This window comes from Salvia splendens, chromosome 16 (genome assembly GCF_004379255.2).
Source record: "Salvia splendens isolate huo1 chromosome 16, SspV2, whole genome shotgun sequence".
NCBI lineage: Eukaryota > Viridiplantae > Streptophyta > Magnoliopsida > Lamiales > Lamiaceae > Salvia > Salvia splendens.
In genome coordinates this window covers 7,884,744-7,904,140 of record NC_056047.1, presented here as the reverse complement: position 1 = coordinate 7,904,140, position 19,397 = coordinate 7,884,744, and the positions used below count along the sequence as shown (strand labels likewise).

At 37.7% G+C, this 19,397-nt stretch overlaps 3 protein-coding genes and 1 non-coding gene across 8 annotated transcripts; 2 read left to right on the top strand and 2 right to left on the bottom strand.

The window, feature by feature from the left end:
- The first annotated feature begins 974 nt into the window (after positions 1–974).
- Positions 975–8,893, top strand: LOC121772119 (pre-mRNA-splicing factor ATP-dependent RNA helicase DEAH7-like). 2 transcript variants are annotated; one of them, XM_042169101.1, is made up of 18 exons: positions 975–1,122; positions 1,588–1,673; positions 2,737–2,790; positions 2,876–3,011; positions 3,108–3,332; positions 3,435–3,505; positions 3,767–4,097; positions 4,268–4,441; positions 4,534–4,649; positions 4,791–4,888; positions 4,979–5,087; positions 5,336–5,513; positions 5,618–5,847; positions 5,951–6,127; positions 6,250–6,321; positions 6,421–6,597; positions 6,889–6,950; positions 7,036–8,893. In XM_042169101.1, the coding sequence occupies exons 3-18, from the start codon at positions 2,785–2,787 to the stop codon at positions 8,780–8,782; spliced, it is 3,909 nt and encodes a 1,302-aa protein (XP_042025035.1). In that variant the 5' UTR covers positions 975–1,122; positions 1,588–1,673; positions 2,737–2,784; the 3' UTR covers positions 8,783–8,893. The 2 variants fall into 2 exon arrangements, with proteins under 2 accessions (XP_042025035.1, XP_042025036.1); XM_042169102.1 differs by having other exon boundaries at positions 1,005–1,129.
- Positions 8,894–9,008: 115 nt separating this feature from the next.
- On the top strand, positions 9,009–13,121 carry LOC121772120. Of its 3 annotated transcripts, none has more exons than XM_042169105.1 (7): positions 9,009–9,606; positions 9,764–9,899; positions 10,201–10,259; positions 10,523–11,927; positions 12,010–12,155; positions 12,229–12,355; positions 12,426–13,121. In XM_042169105.1, exons 2-7 carry the CDS (start codon positions 9,779–9,781, stop codon positions 12,995–12,997), a joined length of 2,430 nt encoding a protein of 809 aa, XP_042025039.1. In that variant the 5' UTR covers positions 9,009–9,606; positions 9,764–9,778; the 3' UTR covers positions 12,998–13,121. The 3 variants fall into 3 exon arrangements, with proteins under 3 accessions (XP_042025039.1, XP_042025037.1, XP_042025040.1); XM_042169103.1 differs by having other exon boundaries at positions 9,693–9,899; XM_042169106.1 differs by lacking the exons at positions 9,009–9,606; positions 10,201–10,259 and having other exon boundaries at positions 9,783–9,899.
- A 3,239-nt stretch (positions 13,122–16,360) lies between these two features.
- On the bottom strand, positions 16,361–18,488 carry LOC121772717 (60S ribosomal protein L17-2-like). Of its 2 annotated transcripts, XM_042169916.1 has the most exons (7): positions 18,404–18,488; positions 18,253–18,289; positions 18,118–18,158; positions 17,061–17,291; positions 16,868–16,970; positions 16,718–16,785; positions 16,361–16,601 (listed from the first exon to the last, which is right to left on the bottom strand). In XM_042169916.1, the coding sequence occupies exons 1-7, from the start codon at positions 18,404–18,406 to the stop codon at positions 16,560–16,562; spliced, it is 525 nt and encodes a 174-aa protein (XP_042025850.1). In that variant the 5' UTR covers positions 18,407–18,488; the 3' UTR covers positions 16,361–16,559. The 2 variants fall into 2 exon arrangements, with proteins under 2 accessions (XP_042025850.1, XP_042025849.1); XM_042169915.1 differs by lacking the exon at positions 18,404–18,488 and having other exon boundaries at positions 18,253–18,298.
- On the bottom strand, positions 17,673–17,805 carry LOC121773131. Its single transcript, XR_006044703.1, has one exon. It is a non-coding gene; the product is annotated as a small nucleolar RNA snoR74 (small nucleolar RNA).
- Positions 18,489–19,397: the final 909 nt, after the last annotated feature.

Genomic DNA, 19,397 nt, shown 5'->3' with positions numbered 1-19,397 from the left:
AATGCACAAAATATGTTAATTATAATGTTTTTGAACATCTACAAAAATACCATTATATTTTAATTTAACTACACATTTATTAGTGTTTTTGGCAATAAATCCAAATCATATACGTATATTTATGTTAATATTACTACCATTTAAATCGAAATTGTTTATAGTTACATATAATAGTCACTTAAGTAGGGGTGTGATCTGTTGCTAACTTGTGAACTCATTAACGTAGTGTATTAAAAATGTCAACATAAATTTAAGTTTATATTTTAATACATTGTATTGACATTTAAATATAAATGTATTTAAATTTCAACACAATTTATTAAAATGTCAACACAAATATATGTTGACATTTTTAATACACTACGTTGATGAATTAACAAGTTAGCAACTTAAGAAAAGTTAGCAACGGATCACACCTCAACTTAAGTGTAGGACAGAAATTTTGAATTATAAAATAAAATTAAAATAAAATTAAAATAAAATATACCTTTAATATTGTATATAATCATTTATTATGATATTGTCTATTTAAAAAAAATAATTTGAATAATAAATAATTGAAATAACCTAAAAGAATTTTAAATAAGAAGAAGTCTATTATCGTGATCTCATTTTCCAAACAAAGAAAAATGTTATAATTAAATATTACAATTAGTTTGTGGAAAATAAATTAGAAGAATAGTTAAATAAAATAAGTCCAATTTTGCTATAATGAGCTAATGAATTAGTAGTGTAACATCCTGTAAACGTACATGCAAGAAATTTATTCTATTTATATATGAATAATTCAATAATATGTATCATTACACTTTAATTGTTAGTAAGATTGACTAATTTTTTATACGTGGATTTTTTTAACCGTCAAATAATCATGGAAAATTTAGAAAATAAGTCGTGGGCTACATATATTCCCTGTTGGGCCTTAATGAAATAATATGGACAGAGAGAAATAGAAAAGCCCAAGCCCTAGAAAATTCTCCTTCCCTTCATCGCTCTGTGCTTTCCCTCAATCTTGAACAAATAAGGAATGCTCAGCTCGCTGTTTGTACTTCTCTCTCAAGCTCTTGTAATCATATTCGTGGTTTCGGTTCAATCGCAGCTGCTCTGCTTGATGCCAAAGTGGTATGAGGTGTTTCTGCCTCTAACTCGTACTTATTTTTTTTTTTGTTATAAATTATTTCAGTTATTTTGGAGTTGCCGTGGTTTTTTTTTTGTGAAGTTTGGATCTTGCACATTCGATTGATTCAAAATATTTTTTTTCAAGCCATCAATATATTCGTTGAGGAGCTGAAGATATGATGCTGTAACTTGTTTTAGTTGCAAATTGTTGACGAATTAATTGCGATGATGTAAATTAAAGCTTAGAGAGCGCCGACCTTTGGGTTCAAATTGATAACTTAGTTTTCAATAGACGAAAATATAAATCAATTCCAAATCTATTAATAGCTATTAATATTCTGTGATTGTTAACTCCATTTACAGTGAAAGAAAGTTCAAATCAGTGGACTTCTATCTGCTCTCTCCCTCTCTTGCTCCTCTTGATTAGTCATTATATCGCTCTTATATTCTCTGCAAATGCCACTGCAGACAATGAGATGACAAACTGGTAAAAGGATTGGAGAAACCGGAGCTCTGTTTACTATTTACTACTCCATCGTTGCAATTTAACCTAGGTAAATAACTTTAATTTGTCTCGAATTTAACTTTTCGTGGATGGAATGATTTGGTGTTGGTTCACTTTCAATCACCTTTTATGCTTCGTGGCGAGTGAATTTGCTCTGTGTGATGTGATCTGATCAATAATCTCTTAGCTCTATTTGGCGATGTGAATAATCTGCTGCCTCTTTGTGTTTTTTCCTGTTCTAGATTGCATTTATCTAAAAAATGGTGTGTATTTCTGTTCATAGTGTTGTTGTTGATGGGATATATCAAATGTTGATCCAGTTGTTGGGGGTTTGCTCGGTCAAGAGACAGTTTATGAGCATGGCATGATAGCTCTTTCAAGATATGGTTCTTAGGCTTAGGTCGAAGCACTGTAGAGGGGATTCAGTTAAGGTAGAATACATTGTCCATGTACAGGAGATAAGGCTTTGGCCTCCATCAGAATCCTTATGATCTGTCAAAAATTTGATGCTTCAATGGGAAAATGGTAGTCAGTATTCTGGGATGTATCTTCTTGCTGCTCAGAATTCCAAAGTGGTCTTCACCGAGTCTATCAAAATCCATTGAACTTTAGCCTCATAATAAGTTTCAGAAGAACAATTTGGTGTTTAGCCTGTTTGTGCCACGTAACGTAAGAATAGGTCTAAACCGCAGCTTCTTTGTACGGTTGTGCTAAACCTTTCAGATTATGGCTTGATAGATAGTTTGTTAAGCATTAAAGTTTCATTGAACCCTAAGTGAGCTCCAACAGCTCGGTTCAACCAGCTCTGGTGTAGTGCAAGATGAGTTAGTTGTTTGGTATGCTGATTGTTGGACCATAAGTAGAAGTTTCAGTTAGGGCTGTGCATTCTGTCAAATAGGTTTTAATAGAATTGAACTGAGAAAATAGGATGCGGAATGCCGAACCAGATTGGTTGATTTGGTTTGGAATTTTAACCGAGCTTATGGAATTTTCATGACTATGAAAATTTAGTATCTATTTTTATTTACTTTATTTGATATTGTTTTATAATAACTAGATGCCCATCAGTGTTGTCTCTGGGATTTATTTGATAAATGTGTGCTTGAATGCAGATAAGGTTATTAAGAGAGCTGTGGTAGAAAAAGGCCACCCAAGTAGAAATGGAGGTTTGTGTAATAATTAAGCATGATCTTTAGCTAATGAAACCTGTTTATTTGTGCAACAAAATTTGAGTTGTTTCTTTTGATATAGGGAAACGGAAAGAACAAGGAATATGATTTGGATAAGATCACCGATACTCTAGCTCCAGAAGACTCTACTGTTGGTGGCTTGCTTGTTCCAGGGAAGGATAGAGTGGTTTTTAGACCACTTAAAAAATCGGTTTTAGGTATGATTTTATACATTTATTGGCTCAAAGCAGTACTTTAAAATGGAAAGTAGACAATTGTTATCTTTTCTCATATTATTGTTTATTATTTCACAGGACTAGACATGCTTGCCAATGCAAAGCGAATGGAGTCAAAGGTTGATGGTTCATTTAAAAAACCAAAAGAAAGAGTTGCTTCCATTGCTTCATCACTAGATGAAGGTGAGGATTTGCCTGCTTCTTCAGAAATAGCTGATGTGGAGAATGTCACATCTAGTAGTATACGGAGTTACAGCAATAGGAAATACCGTGAATCAGCTTCAAACGAGACTTCTAATTTAGGTAAGTGATGCTTATTATTGGTGTATGTCTTTTTATATAAAAATCTCCCTTCTTTTTCTGTGTAGTTTCTGTGTTCTTTAGCTTTTCTTCCTACATTTTCAGGAAGTGTTGTTACTGGAGAAGCAAATGCAGTTGAAGCATCCCCCCGGCATCATTCAGATAGACATATGAATGTACATTTTTTTCCTTTTGGTTCTTTTGGATACCAAAAAGCGTATAAGAATTCATGTTCTGCATGCTACTTCCAATTATTGATTCTGCCTTTCTATCTGAAAGTTTTTAACAACAGTTATTGTAGTAGTTAAGTGCACTATGCACTCTAGAACTGAAAAGCACATGCTTTTCTTCCCAGGTGCTAGCATAATGAATAATGGTGATGGGTCAATGCCGATTGCTAATTGATGTATATTTAATTCTCTTTTTGTGATTTTTAGGTGCGAACTGAATCTGTTGAAAGTTCAAGGAGTAGGAGTCCTAGTTCTGATTATGCCAGAAGTGATAGAGATCGAAGTAAATATGATGAGCACCACAGAAACTCTGACAGGGAAGGGAGGACCCATAGAGATAGATATGGCTCTGACCGGGAAGGCAGGACCCCTAGAGATAGATATGGCTCTGACCGGGAAGGGAGGACCCCTAGAGATAGATATGGCTATGACAGGGAAGGGATGACCCCAAGAGAGTCCTCTCGTGGTCAAGAAAAAGAACATGGTGGAGACTATGGGAGAAAAAGAGGTAGATACGACAGGTCCATGAGAACACCTGGTATGCCTTATTCTCTATTTTCACTGTTTAATGCTTTTACGAATATAAGAACTATTTGCTAAGATGTTTGAGATAAAATTTATTTCACATCTTCTAATTCTTGCATTGAATGTATAGTGAACTTTTGTAAGGCTAAGTTTTTCAACATAATGTGATGCATATCATTATAGGCAGGTCTGACTGGGATGATGGAAGATGGGAGTGGGAAGAATCCCCGCGTCGTGATGGTCACAATTCTAGCAGCAGACATTATCGGCCTTCTCCATCCCCCATGCTTGTTGGGGCCTCACCTGATGCTCGGCTTGTTTCTCCATGGTTGGGAGGGCGTACTCCTAATTCTTCAGGTAAGTCTCACAAACTTTTTATAACTCGTAGGCTGAAAATTGAAATATCTTGTTCAGTAACTTGAAAGGACTTTTCTGCATGCGGACAACAGCTGCATCTCCTTGGGATAGCTATGCTCCTTCCCCTACTCCAATTCGGGCATCTGGGACATCTCTTAGGTCTGTAAGTTCCCGATATGGTGGGAGATCCAATCAGGCTGACCTTAAGGTATAAAGACTCTTTCTTTTCCAACTCTTTCTCTCTTTTGATTCTCCTGAACCCCCTCCTAACAGTTATGATTTATTGCTTGCCGTAACATCTTATTATTCTAACGCATTTCCATTTTCTATGTATGTTTTCTTGTTTTAGGATGGCGAAATTGAACCAGAAAGTACATCTGAAGACCAGAATCATGAGATAACAGAAAGTATGCGTTTAGAGATGGAATACAACTCTGATCGTGCATGGTAATATAATCTGAATATTTTTCTGATTGTTGTCAGGTTGCTTCTTATATAATCTGAATATTTCTCATTACAAATGAATCATGTCTGCAGGTATGATCGAGAAGAAGGCGGCACTGTTTATGACGCTGATAGCTCCTCTGCTTTTCTGGGTGATGAGGCGTCTTTCCAGAAAAAAGAAGCAGAGTTGGCTAAGAGACTGGTATAGTTCTTAATGGCTTTAGTTTGGTGATGTATTCCCTTGTGGCCCAACTGATCCTTTACATTCTAAGTTCTAAGTTCTAACAATCAGTGACTATTAACTTTTGTTCGTGCATGTGGGTATAATGTAATTCAGTTCTTATGTAATGTGGTTTAGACGTTAGTTCAGAACTAGTATAAGTATTCATATAGCTTGTTTTTATTTCTCTTACTACTCTATCATCTAACCAATTCTGTATTGGATTGTAGGTGAGAAGAGACGGGACTAAGATGACTCTTGCACAGAGCAAAAAACTTTCGCAGCTAACTGCTGATAATGCTCAGTGGGAGGATAGACAACTTATGAGATCAGGTGCTGTCAGAGGAACTGAGGTGCAGACAGAGTTTGATGATGAGGAAGAACGAAAGGTTATTCTTCTTGTGCATGGTATGCCCAAATTTTACGCTTGGATGTTCTATGATGTCCTGATTTTTCACTTTGAAGCAAAACTGTTATATTTTTTATTCAGACTCTAATATCTCGTTTAACAGATACAAAACCCCCTTTTCTCGATGGGAGAATTGTTTTCACAAAGCAAGCTGAGCCTGTTATGCCATTGAAAGACCCTACGTCCGATATGGCTATAATATCACGGAAGGGCTCCAATCTGGTCAGGGAAATTCGTGAAAAACAAAGCATGAATAAGTCCAGACAACGGTTTTGGGAGCTTGCTGGTTCTAATCTTGGCAATATTCTTGGTGTTGAGAAAACTGCGGAACAGGTATGCAGCATTCAGAATTTAAATAATGCATTGTTAGGTATTCTGTCATTATTTTTGGCATTTGTCAGTGAAGCTCTGAACTCTTTTGTGCATTGCTTACTAGATTGACGCAGATACTGCTGAAGTAGGCGAACAAGGTGAAATTGATTTCAAACAGGATGCAAAATTTGCACAACATTTAAAAAAAGGAGAGGGAGTCAGTGATTTCGCTAAGTCAAAAACGTTAGCGCAACAGCGACAATATTTGCCCATCTTTTCTATACGAGAAGAGTTACTGCAGGTATGAGTTGTTTGTTGAGCTCTTCTGCTATGATTAATTGATTGAAGTAGAAACATTATAGTATTCCGCATTTTGATAGATTATTTGGGTATTTGTTATTTAATGTCATCTTTTAACTACAGGTAATCCGCGAAAACCAAGTGATCGTAGTGGTTGGTGAAACTGGTTCAGGAAAGACGACACAATTAACACAGGTATGTTCAAAGACATATTTATAAAAATATTTGTCTGAATTTGTGTTTCTATATCTTAAAGACATTTGTTTCAATCATGACTTTACTTTCCCTGCACAGTATCTTCACGAAGATGGGTACACGAACAATGGCATTGTTGGTTGCACACAACCAAGGCGTGTGGCCGCCATGAGTGTTGCAAAAAGAGTCAGTGAAGAGATGGAAACCGAACTTGGTGATCTAGTTGGATATGCCATACGTTTTGAGGATGTCACCGGGCCTAACACTGTTATTAAGGTATTGACTTCTTATCCCTTGTCATTTGTACTCGATTTTATGCTTTTGTTGCTTGTCCTGGCTAGTATCTTTCTGATACAAGAGTATGCTCTACAAGTACTTCCATTTCACGTTCAATTATGAACATCAGCTGCCTATGCACAATCTGCTGCAACTGGTCGTGCATATGAGTGGATTGGTCCGTCTATTGGCTTGATCTGCGAGTACATTTGTCTAGAAACTGGAATACTCAGTCGAAGTCTCTAATTCTCAATTCACAGTTCTTAAAACAAGGGTTCTGTTGTCTTGCAGTACATGACTGACGGTGTGTTGCTGAGGGAGACGCTAAAAGATTCAGACCTGGAAAAATATCGGTATGCATTTCTTGAATTGAATGTTGTTTTGAGCAATGTCTTTTGTGTAAATAGTTGTGTTAACCCTTTTATCTTTGTCATGTAGTGTCATTGTGATGGATGAAGCACACGAGCGGTCTCTAAGCACGGATGTACTTTTCGGTATCCTCAAGAAAGTTGTGGCCAGGCGTCGTGATTTCAAGCTCATTGTGACTTCTGCTACTCTAAATGCTCAAAAGTTTTCGGATTTTTTTGGGAGCGTACCTATATTTCACATTCCGGGGAGGACATTTCCGGTTCAGACATTGTACAGTAAGTCACCTTGTGAAGATTACGTTGAAGGTGCAGTAAAGCAGGCGATGACGATTCACATCACGAGTGCTCCTGGTGACATCCTAATCTTCATGACCGGTCAAGATGAGATTGAGGCGACATGTTATGCCCTTCAAGAACGCATGGAACAACTTGCTTCCAAAAAGGAAGCTCCAAAGCTGCTAATCCTTCCCATATACTCCCAGCTTCCTGCTGACTTGCAAGCAAAGATTTTTGAGAATGCTGAAGATGGAGCTCGCAAGTGTATTGTTGCTACAAATATTGCTGAGACGTCGTTGACTGTTGATGGGATCTTCTATGTCATTGACTCGGGTTATGGTAAAATAAAAGTCTATAACCCCCGTATGGGTATGGATGCTCTCCAAGTCTTTCCTGTTAGTCGCGCTGCTGCTGATCAACGTGCTGGACGAGCTGGAAGAACTGGGCCAGGGACTTGCTACCGTCTTTATACAGAGAGCGCTTATCTGAACGAAATGCTACCCAGTCCAGTCCCAGAAATCCAGAGAACCAACCTGGGAAATGTGGTTTTGCTGCTCAAGAGTTTGAAAATCGACAACCTATTAGATTTCGACTTCATGGATCCTCCTCCACAAGAAAACATCCTCAACTCCATGTACCAGCTGTGGGTGTTGGGTGCTCTCAACAACGTCGGAGATCTGACAGATATAGGTTGGAAGATGGTGGAGTTTCCGTTGGATCCCCCCTTGGCCAAGATGCTTCTAATGGGCGAGCAGCTCCAGTGCATCGACGAGGTTCTAACAATCGTGTCAATGCTTTCAGTTCCCTCTGTTTTCTTCCGACCCAAGGACCGTGTGGAAGAGAGCGACGCTGCAAGGGAAAAATTCTTTGTCCCGGAATCCGACCACCTCACGCTCCTAAATGTGTACAAGCAATGGAAGTTGAACAACTACCGGGGGGACTGGTGCAACGACCATTTCCTGCACGTGAAAGGCTTGCGCAAGGCTAGAGAAGTAAGATCCCAGCTGCTCGACATTCTCAAGACACTCAAGATCCCACTCACGTCGTGTGGGCTCGACTGGGATGTAGTGAGGATGGCCATATGCTCGGCGTACTTCCACAACTCTGCTCGCCTCAAGGGTGTCGGGGAGTATGTGAACTGCAGAAACGGGATGCCCTGTCACCTCCATCCGAGCAGTGCCTTGTACGGCTTGGGGTACACTCCGGACTATGTCGTCTACCATGAGCTGATCCTCACGGCGAAAGAGTACATGCAGTGTGCCACGGCTGTTGAGCCGCAGTGGCTGGCTGAGCTTGGACCCATGTTTTTCTCGGTGAAGGACTCGGATACGTCGATGATCGAGCACAAGAAGAAGCAGAAGCAGGAGAAGAGTGCGATGGAGGAGGAGATGGAGAGTTTGAGGAAGGTACAAGAGGATAAGGGGAGAGAGAGGAAAGAGGAAGAGAAGAAGAAGAGGCAGAAGGAGCAACAGCAAGTTTCATTGCCTGGGTTGAAGAGAGGGGCTTCAACATATCTCAGACCCAAAAGGCTTGGCCTCTAACTTCTTTTTCGACACTTGAATTTGTGGCCCAAATTTTATATACAGAGCTAACCATCTACTTATATGAAATCAAATTTATAATAACAATCTAATTCAATCCTTTACTCTCCATATATATACCTTAACTGTATATTCTGTGAATATTTTTTTTATTAGAAGATAGTAATTCACTAAATTTTAGTGGGAGGCAGGGAAATATAAATAATTTAATTTGACCATTATTTACATATTGGTTTTCTCGACCCTCAATTAAATACTACTAGTAACGTTTCTATATAAATCTATTTTACACATTTGAGTGCTATTTTTCTTTTGTACAATAAGTAACACAACCTATTTTCCATTTCTGATCATAACATTAATCCAGCACCCTTCGGTGATGATTGTGATATTATTTATTTATTTATTTAAGATAATGAATTAAAGATAATGAAGGATATGACAGCACCTAGCTTGTCACCATCTCCATGCGTGTTGATATTAAAATAAGGCCGTTTCTTGTCTAAGCAAAATACAAATGAGTTGAACTTTTTGGAGGAAATAAATGGCTGTTTTGGCCTTAAATTATGTTCAATATCACACCAAGTAAAATACCTATTTGAATCAGCACAAATTATGCCCTTTTAGTGGCTTCAAATGATGCCTTGTATTCCCTCCCACCCCAACACCCCTGAAATCTATGCATGATTTGCATTGTTGTTAGGGAACTGTGAAAAATATTAAATTTTTGTTATAGTGATTAGGTCTTTTGTCCAAGCTCCATGACATGGGTTAGGAAGCAGTTCATGAAAATGGGGAAGATGCTTAGAAATTGGCAGTTTTGAGTGAGTTGTTACATTTTTTATATCTTGCACTCCATGTATTTGAGGAATGTCTCCACTCATAATAATCCTCTTATCATTGTGTGCAGTTTTCTGATTCTCATGAACTAGTATAACTTACTTGAGCTGAATAAGTTCTTGGCCATTGAATTCAATACAGTTCAGACACATAATCATGGCAAGAAGATCATCACAAATTCGTGAAGTAAGCGAGGGAAGTGAACTGAGCTGTATGTGGGGATTGTTCAGCATCCTCGAATCATGCCAAGGCTGTCCAGCTAGCAGAAACATCATCGGTAAGATTCAGTATACTACATCCTATATTCGTATCATGTTCAGTTTTATGTACTCTGGTTAGGCAAAGTTGGAGTGGGATTGCTGATGGTAGGTTTATGAGTCAAATAGTTGGGTGGTGGTATTTATGAATATGGAGATAAAAAAGTGTAGCAACGGGATTTTATGCTATAAATGCTCATATCTTGTATGGTCCTTGTTGAAATGCAACTAGCTATTTGTGTAAAGATGGGGCAATCTTAAAACATCATGTCCCTTTGTACTATCAATGATTTGTTACAGACTTTCTGTGGCTTTCGACAGATTATCCAAGACCACTTAACGCCGTTGCTAGTTTTGATGAAGAATGTCAAATGATTCTTGTAAGCTTTCAGTCCATTCTCAGTCTAGTATTCTTCTTTCATTGTGATTTGGTGTCTTGAAATTTTGTTTTCTTGCAAATATGTAATTAGAAGTGAAAAGAAACAGATAGATCACTCCACTGATCTGTGGTAATCTTTCTTTTTTGAGGAATCAAATATATAAGTTTATCCATATTGCAGATTTTTGTATCCAAAATGTTTGTATCTTGATTACTATTTCAAGAAAAGGATACTGAATTAGTGCATCATTTGTTTGGCTGCAGAAGGGGGCAGGTCAGAGAAGTGGTAGCGTTCGATTTGATGGTGAAGGAAGAAGCGTGAGGAGCTGCATTGGAGATGAGATGCCCGCTAAGCAGCAGAAGAGCAAACGAGACACAGTCAAGAGACAGCAATATGGTAAAACTGATGGTGAACTTGTACATCACCGGCTGTCAAACACTCGTACGACAACTAGGAAAACCAGCCAAGGCGTCTATCTGCCATCTTCTTCCTGTTGCTTGAACAGTGAAGTTAGGTCGAAGAACGAGCTACCTTCGACTTCAGCTGAAACAAAATCCCTTGATAAGATAACTCTTGCTGCGATTTTAGGGGCAGCCTGTGCTCAGAATCACCAGAAAGAGATTCAGCTTTCAGAATATCTACAAAGAAATAGCTATCTTGGAAAGTATGATGATATTAGCATCAAGCAAGTTCGCGCAAGGGCGAAGGCTCTTGTTGATCAAATATATGTCGACAGAAGGTTCGTTCTTGGAGAAGGGATGGACGCTGAGTCCAAATTATTCTCTAACAACGCATTGGAAGTGTTGAACTCGAAGAATATGGCTGAGAAAGATACAATCAAGTCAGTGCTAGGTAAGGATAGGGCTCCTGATAAGTATGGAAGCACGTTTGCATTGGATGGAGCGAGCATGGACGATTACTTATGGCAGAAGATCGATAATCAGCTCAAGTACTCCTCGAAAGAAAATTTCACAGCCCAGCCACCTGATAAAATAGTAATACTGAAGCCAGCTCCCCGAAATGGGAAGCATTCAGGGAACTTGACCACCAGCTGCTCGTCATTGCAGCTTCCTTACAAATCGAGTAGAAGAGTATCCGAAGAGAGAACTGCTTCCTTCTCTTTCAGAGAGATCAAGAAAAAACTGAAACATTCATTTGGAGTCACCAAAAAGGAAAACAGGAACTGCTGCAGTTCCTCTACCAATGCTGAGAAGGAAGGAAAGGTGTCGATGAAACAAGAGCCCAAATCCAGTAGGGGATCCGATATAGCTCGTGTGGCTGATACCACGCGTAAAAAATTATACATCTCGAGAGATAGATCTTCTGACAAAAAGGAATGTGATGTGATCTTGGAGGCGAAGAGGCACCTCTCCACAAGATTGAATAATCTGAACTCTGTGGAGGCAGACACCAGTAGAAAAAACCCGAGAACCCTGGAGCGGATCCTCTCATCACCCGAGCATGACTCCTGGCCCTTCAGCCCGAGAAGAGACAGCATATACTGTCCCGGTTCTGCAGAGATGAGATTTTGTCCGTACAACACCTTGCCTAGAGCCAGTGAAAGCAGTTGCCATGAACGAAATGGAATAAGATCGGAAACAGAGGTTGCTTCGTTGCAGACAGCTGAAGATACCAATGTTTCTACTGCAGACAAAATGAGAAGTGATGGTACGAAACTGTCCTGTTTCTGATCTGATCATAAGCTTTTCTATCAATATGCTTATTTACCATATTTTTGCATAATTCCTAGGTGAATCAAAGACTGCAGAAATGGGAAGCATCCTTCAACCTGCTTCACACGTGTCAGGAGAAGTCCTCAGCGAAACTACCCATTTGGAGACGACAGACACAGTAAAAGAACAGAAATGCGATGGTACAGCAATGCATTCAGTGATGGTAAATTCTACATCCCTCTCCCAACATAAAATTTTTCTTTTTATTCACCTTCTAAAATGTTGCAACTTTGCAGGCTTCTTCGAATGATCACCACATAGATTCGGTTGAAAACATCAAATTTCACGAAGAACATCAAAGCCCAGTTTCTGTCCTTGAGCCATTCTTCGTAGACAGTCCACCAACAATCTCACTTCAAACTGGTAAGCTCGCCTGTCAAGACTCAAGACCCCATTCGCATCTTACTAACTATTACTCAAATCAATTTCTCAGGCAGAAAGCAAGTGCAGCCACATCGCCTTGACTTCGAAGAGTGCTCATTCATATCATCCCCCCAGCACACACCGGCCAGTGCTCATCCCTGCAGCGACGAACACCTCTGCCAATACGTGCAGTTGGTTATTGAGGCATCCTCCTTAGATTGGGATCACCTATCAGAGATCATATCCCAACCAGAACATATGCTCCTTCATGAATCCTTATTCGATGAAATCGAGCTTCCACCCCTCGGCTGCTACTACGACCCTAAGCTTCTGTTTGATCGGATAAATGAAGTGCTATTGGAGATATACAAATGCCATCTTTGCTCTCCACCTTTTGCCCCACCCAAGACGAGGTCCGTACCACTGGCTGAAGTAGTTCTTGATGAGATATTGGCAGAAGCTGATTACTTTCTACTTCCATCGAGAGATAGAAGAAGCTTGGATGAGATTGTCTTACGAGATGCGAAATGTGGACCGTGGCTTGATGATATTCGATTCGATAAAGAGCGTGTTGTGGTTGATATTTCAGAAGCTCTGATGGAGGGTTTTTTGCTTGATACACTGCTTCAGTTTTATAGGTGACAAGTTTGGTTTCTTTATAGTGTAAATCTTTTTTTTTTTTGGTGTTGAGTTGAATGCGAACCAGCATGTTGCAGTGAATTGTTTGTTTTTCCATCTCCATCAGTTAGTAGGAATACGTTGTGTATATTTGTAAGGATATCAATTCAGCTTATAATTAATGATGGAATTACGTAAGAAACTATTATGCTACAAACCTCTGTAAAATAAAACTATGGCCTTGATTCTCTCTAGTTATTCACGATCTATGGCCTCATAATGAGTTTTATTTCGAAATGTGTTTTTATTGTAGTGAATGTGAATCCCAATATACTTAGAACAATGTATCGAAAAGATGAGTGTAATTTTGATGGATGCGATTCAAATAATTTTAGTGTGGAGATTGAAATGATACTTGACGATTGATTGTATTGCTCGACCAACAACTTTGATGTTATTCATTATGATTTTTGTCTATGCGTTAGAAAGCCGTTTTGAGGTTTTATACTATTTTTTATTCTAATTGTTCACAGAGCACCAAGATGGTTCAGATGGTCCACACATGAAATATGAATGGAGAAGCGGACTTGTCCGAGAAGGAAACACGAAAATGTGTCAAACCAATGGAAATGCCTAAATGTATGTTTCAGAAGGGGTTGTCTGAATTTGGCTATAATGTACACCTAGGATGAATCAAAGGTTACCGTTCCTTGAAGAACATATCAACACTACTAAGCTGTTCAACTAATAGCATGACCCAACTGACTGAAGAATACAACAACTAAAATGTTCAAATTGAGAGCTCATGTAACAGTAACCTCAAGAGTACTAATGTATTAACCATACGATCAAATTAGTCATACAACTTATGAACCAAACATGTCCTTGGAACATTCGTATGATTCTACCAGCAAGGCAAATATTCATTTGAACCAATAGTACGACAAAATGTATGTAGTCTTTCAACATGGGACAAACTGAGAAAACCTACTTTTTTGCTGTCTTCTTCTTCGGGCCAGAAACAGCAGGTTGCGGCTTTGGGTGCTTCTCGGCCTCACTTGGGTCTAACCATTTGAGGGCTTGGCGATTGAAGAATGGCCAATTGGGAACTGTAAGCAGAGATGTCAACACCACACCAGCTGCATAGATCAACATCATCATCTGGAATGACCCCAACACATAGCCTGTGATAAATGCCACAACTGCAAAACACACTAACATGACCTGCATAAGGTGCTCTGCTAGCTTCTGCCCTTGCCAATCCATCTGCAGGCCAATCATTAAAACACAAGTTAATTACCTTAAACACGTTGATATCCATCAAAGGTTAAAATTATAAGAGTCTAACGCATATATCAACACAAAAGGCACATGTGATAAACATAGCATGATTTTTAACGAATTAGGGCTAGCCTTTTGATTATTAGGGCAAAACAACTATACTACAGAAGAAAATGAAAAAGAATTATTGGCATTAACTTAGAAAAGATGAACCATACATTCTTTCCTAATTTAGTCCAAACAAAAAAAAAACTTATTTGCAGATTTTTATCCTCCCTTTGTTGAGGAGATGAGGGGAGTTTATGTGACGGGTCACTCTAATAAGCCAAGGGGAAACAAAGAATAAGGGAAGCTACTTTAAATGCTTGTTACCCTGCTCTGAAGAAAAGGGTAAAACTACAAAACAATCAACTCCTAAAACCAAGTGGCAAGATGAAAAGCATAAGGACAACAAAAGACAAATGATAAACAAAGGCAATTTTATCCTACGATTGAAACCTTGGAAGTCCTCTTCTTCCTCCTATGAAGGAAAGGGATTGTAGCAAAAGGAAGATAATTTTCAATTCCAAGACTAAGTTATGTAGCACATGTACACATTTCAGGCAGTGTTTCCATCCCCATCTCCATGATTCATAGCTTATGAGAAATTTTATTAAAAAAAATAGATACCACAAGTAAATGAAGTACTACATTTCAGTTTCAGCGAAATCAAGGCAGTTTCCAGCAAAATCATAACAACAAACCAGACAATGTCATTAATTTTCGCCACATCCCATCAAACACGCATACACACGTACTATCACGTTTAAAAAACAGATCTATTTCCACAGCATCAGCTGGATTCTGGCGCAACAAACTCCGCACAGAGGCTATTTTTTTTGGTAGAATTTTGACCAATCCAATTTGTAAAACTCGCAATTTTACCAATCAGAAAAGAAAACCTAAAATTAATCAGTGAAAGAATGGATATAGAACAGCTCAATCACAATCTCATTCGATCATATACACAATCGAAACTCGAACACATAGTGTGTGTACGTGTGTGTGTGAAGGATTACTCACCGGAGAAATAGGAGAGTTACAGTGTAGAGGAAAGACACGATTTTGACTGAAGAGACGACCCAGCTGCAGTTATATGATGCATTTACCGTTATTAAAAGGACTTTATGAAAAGTAAAAGAAATTTTGGGCCTTAATTGGGCTTTATATTTTCATGCTTTTCATAAAATTGATTTATTATTATTGAGACAAGTTTGGTAAATGAGAATCCAAGATTTATTGAATACAAATTGCCTGTATAATTTATCCATCCGTTGAATATAGACTGATTGAGTAAAAAGTGGTACGGAGTACATTATAATTAGCCATTAATTCTTAAATTGGGTCTCGAATTAATGACAGGACTACATATTTTGTTTAAAAGATTACAAATTAAAATGCGGATCATATTAGGGTGACTTTTAATAGAAATCAAATCACTTTTGCTTCCCCCTGTAAAATAACGAATTCAATAGTACTTTTCCATTCTTGTTGGTACTTTCGATTTTTTGCAAAAGATCAACAGTAAAGCGTTGTCAAATTTGAAACGAGTCATTACATCATAAACTGGAAAAGATGAACAGTGCTGTTTCGCAGTATTATTCAAATTCATATAATCGTAAGAGGAAAAGAAAAACGAGTCCACATTCACCAAATAAAGTGAAAATTAGCTTACTATAGAACCATGATCCTATTGATATAGATATAAAGATTTTGATATCGTTACGGGTCCAAGTCCAAATGGTTAACGATGGCTCTATGGCCATTTTTGCTAAAATAGACAATAATGAGATTACTGGTTTAGTAAATGAAGCAGAAAAAGATGGCGATATTGATAAGCGATAACAAGAGTCAAGATTGTTAGGGCAATTTCATAACAAGTTGGTTCATTAAAATAATAAAAATAGTTTCAACACGCTATTTTGATTGGATTCACAGACAGAAACCAATTTGATAAAAAGGCGTACCCAACATGAAAAAAACTACTATTAAATGGAAAATCTGTAAAAAGAGAATGATCTCAAAGCAGTGGGAAAAATAATGAAAGAAAAGAAATAGATCGATAAATAAGTTCAAGTATAATTCTAGTGTTACTATTTCATAATTTAGGATCCAAAATACATAACCAAACAATGATATAAATACTCAGATTAATCTCCAAAATCCAAAACACAGGTAACAGAACTTTGGTTTAAAACAAAATAAAAAAACACAAACTTTCATAACCCGAACTACTTTAGGATCCCTCAAAAGGTCAAAATATAGCTCAAGCCTTCCTGGGCTTGCTAGTTGCCAACTGCGACTCAGCCTGCAATGAAACAAGAAAACAACAATTGCGGTCAGGGGTTAATCAACCATAGGAAATACGGAATAAGCATCACTAATAGAGATGGATTTCTAAACATGCAAAGGACAAATTGTTACCTCTCTTTTCACTGATTCTTCTTTCTCTGACAAAATCAATTCGATGTGGCAAGGTGAAGACATGTAAGCTGAGAATAAAAAGATAGTATTAGTTCCACCCAAGATTTAAGAGTTAGTGAAAGGAAGATAATAGTAGATGCAAAAACATACGGTTAATCCTTCCATGAGCACGGTATGTGCGACGCCTTTGCTTCTGGGCCTGGTTAACCTGAATGTGGGAAATGAATAGAGCATCCACATCCAAACCTTTCACCTGTTGAAAATAAACCATTAGATATATGCACATATGCACTATAAAAGGGAAAAAATCAAAGATATGAGTAATTAAGAGAAGCATATGTACCTCAGCATTGCTTTCTGCATTCTTGAGTAAATCCAAGATGAACTTGGCAGATTTCACTGGCCAGCGACCCTGACCATTAGAATGCCTGTTCTTGGCCTGAGCAGTTCGCCCAACACCACCACAGAAACGAGTGAAAGGAATGGCTTGTTTGTGGGCAAGCACGTCCTCCAAGTACCTCTTGGCCTTGACTAGAGGGAGCTTCCTGATGGCATGCGCTGCTTCCCTAGTGTTCTGAAAAACAAACCACCATAATTTGTTAAACCATCGTAGTGAATAGCAACATCAGCAATAAACCATTCAGTTTTACAACAGAGAAAAACAACATTGAAAGCAGTTAGGAAAAGGAAATGAGATGACATGCAAGCAGTACACAAAAATGTCACATAACGGGCAGCAACATCCACCACAACACTGATTTACTTTATACAACTTCTATCCCTGGAGCTCAAAAATGCTTAATCTCCACACTACAACCAGCACAAAGATGTAAATAAAAAAATTTACTCGATACATGGCCCTTAAAAAATTTGTTTATTTACACATCAATTAAGTATGACCTAGAGCTAGATTGAAGGTAAACAACAAAAGCAAGACAGATAAGATTATGTCCAAGCATGTAGCATTGTTTACTGAACCATCAATCATAAGAAAATAGAAGTCGGTTCACCCAATAACATTGCACAACTTTTATCCCTGACGTTTACGAGAGACCAATTCACAAATGGCAATAGATCCCTGCTTTTATCATCAGGTTGAAGGTATAAGGTCCAAACAAGGCAAAAACCGGAATACTAACTAAATTACACAAAAAGCTTTCCGTGAATACCAACGCTAGATTAAAATTGGCGTCTACAGAATACAAAAACTATCTACGAACCCTAAAAAGTCATCCATGAACCCTGAAAATCTTCATGAACCATAAAACTAGATCTAAATTGTCGACTTCACACTCGTTAGATTTCATTTCGGGAAATATAGTTCAAGCGTTACAAATAGAGCAAATAAGATGAAACAAGACATGACCAATCATAAACACGAACGTAATAGAGAAATTTACCTTAAAGTGAACTCTGAGGTCGGATCCTCGAGCTTTGCAGGCTGCAACGAAATTATACAAACGTAACAAAATCAACAAACAATTACATAAAAGAAAAGGAGCTGAATAGATCATGATAAAACAACAGAAACTTACATTTGGTGATATTATCAGGCTCCCTCGAGTACTTCACCTGTAGCATTCGAGAAGAAACTAAAGGTCAGAAATCTATAAGCAATAGTATAAACGAAACGCGATTGGATAAAATCGAAGAGTAGTTTGTGAGAAACTAGATGATGAACGGTACCATTGTTGCTGCGGCTGTTTCTTCTAGATGTGGAAGTCGATTAGCCTTCTTCGAAGGAGAAAGTGAAGGCTGCACAAGTTTTATAGATAAACCCTAATCCCCAATTAGATTAATGGGCTGGGCTATATTATAATGGGCCTAGATCTGTTTTAACTCTCATCAATAAAGAAACTAGAAGTACTAAATTATTTATTGGGCCGCGGTGCTTGTTTTTCTAATTCCATGTAAAAAAATGCGATAAAAAAGATTGGGTACTATTGCTTCTCGTCTAAGATGCACAAGGCATACATACACATATCTTAAGCATTATTCACATATTTTGAGCATCGTCATGTACCCCTCTTACTTTTGTTTCCCCACTCTCTCCTTCTACTCGAATTCGAAGAAATACTATTGCTAAGTTGTAATATGCAATATTTGAAGGGACGTTTTTGTCAAATCATAATTGAAATTGAAAAAAAAAATAAAAACTAATTTGCAAAACAGAGTAAACACGACCCATTTCTTTAACACAAGTGGATTGAGATGCAATTAGATGGGCCCAACAAGGATACACTCCTATATCTCACCAAGAATTATTTTTACTCAATCTATATCTAGCATTATATGCGATTATGTTTAAGTCAATTATGATTTTTAGGTATGAACATGGTAATGCTCACGGCTCCAACATTCAAAAGTCATAACAGTTTTTCTTGGCAAACAAATTTGTCGTTATTAAAGCATCTCTAAGGAAATGGATAAATGAAAAGATAGAGAGAAATAATTACAGTATTATGTATATTTTTTTATATATATACATCATTCTCTAATGAGAAGGTATTTGAGAATTTATTATATATTTTGAAAATGAGTTTTTACCTTTTTCTTTACACAATTATTTTTATTGTCGTTTTATTATTCTTTTAGAATCATTACTTTTTAAAAATGTATAATTCCTTTTTTTTAAGAAAATAAATGAGAAATAAACTCCTCTATTTACTTCCCCATAGGC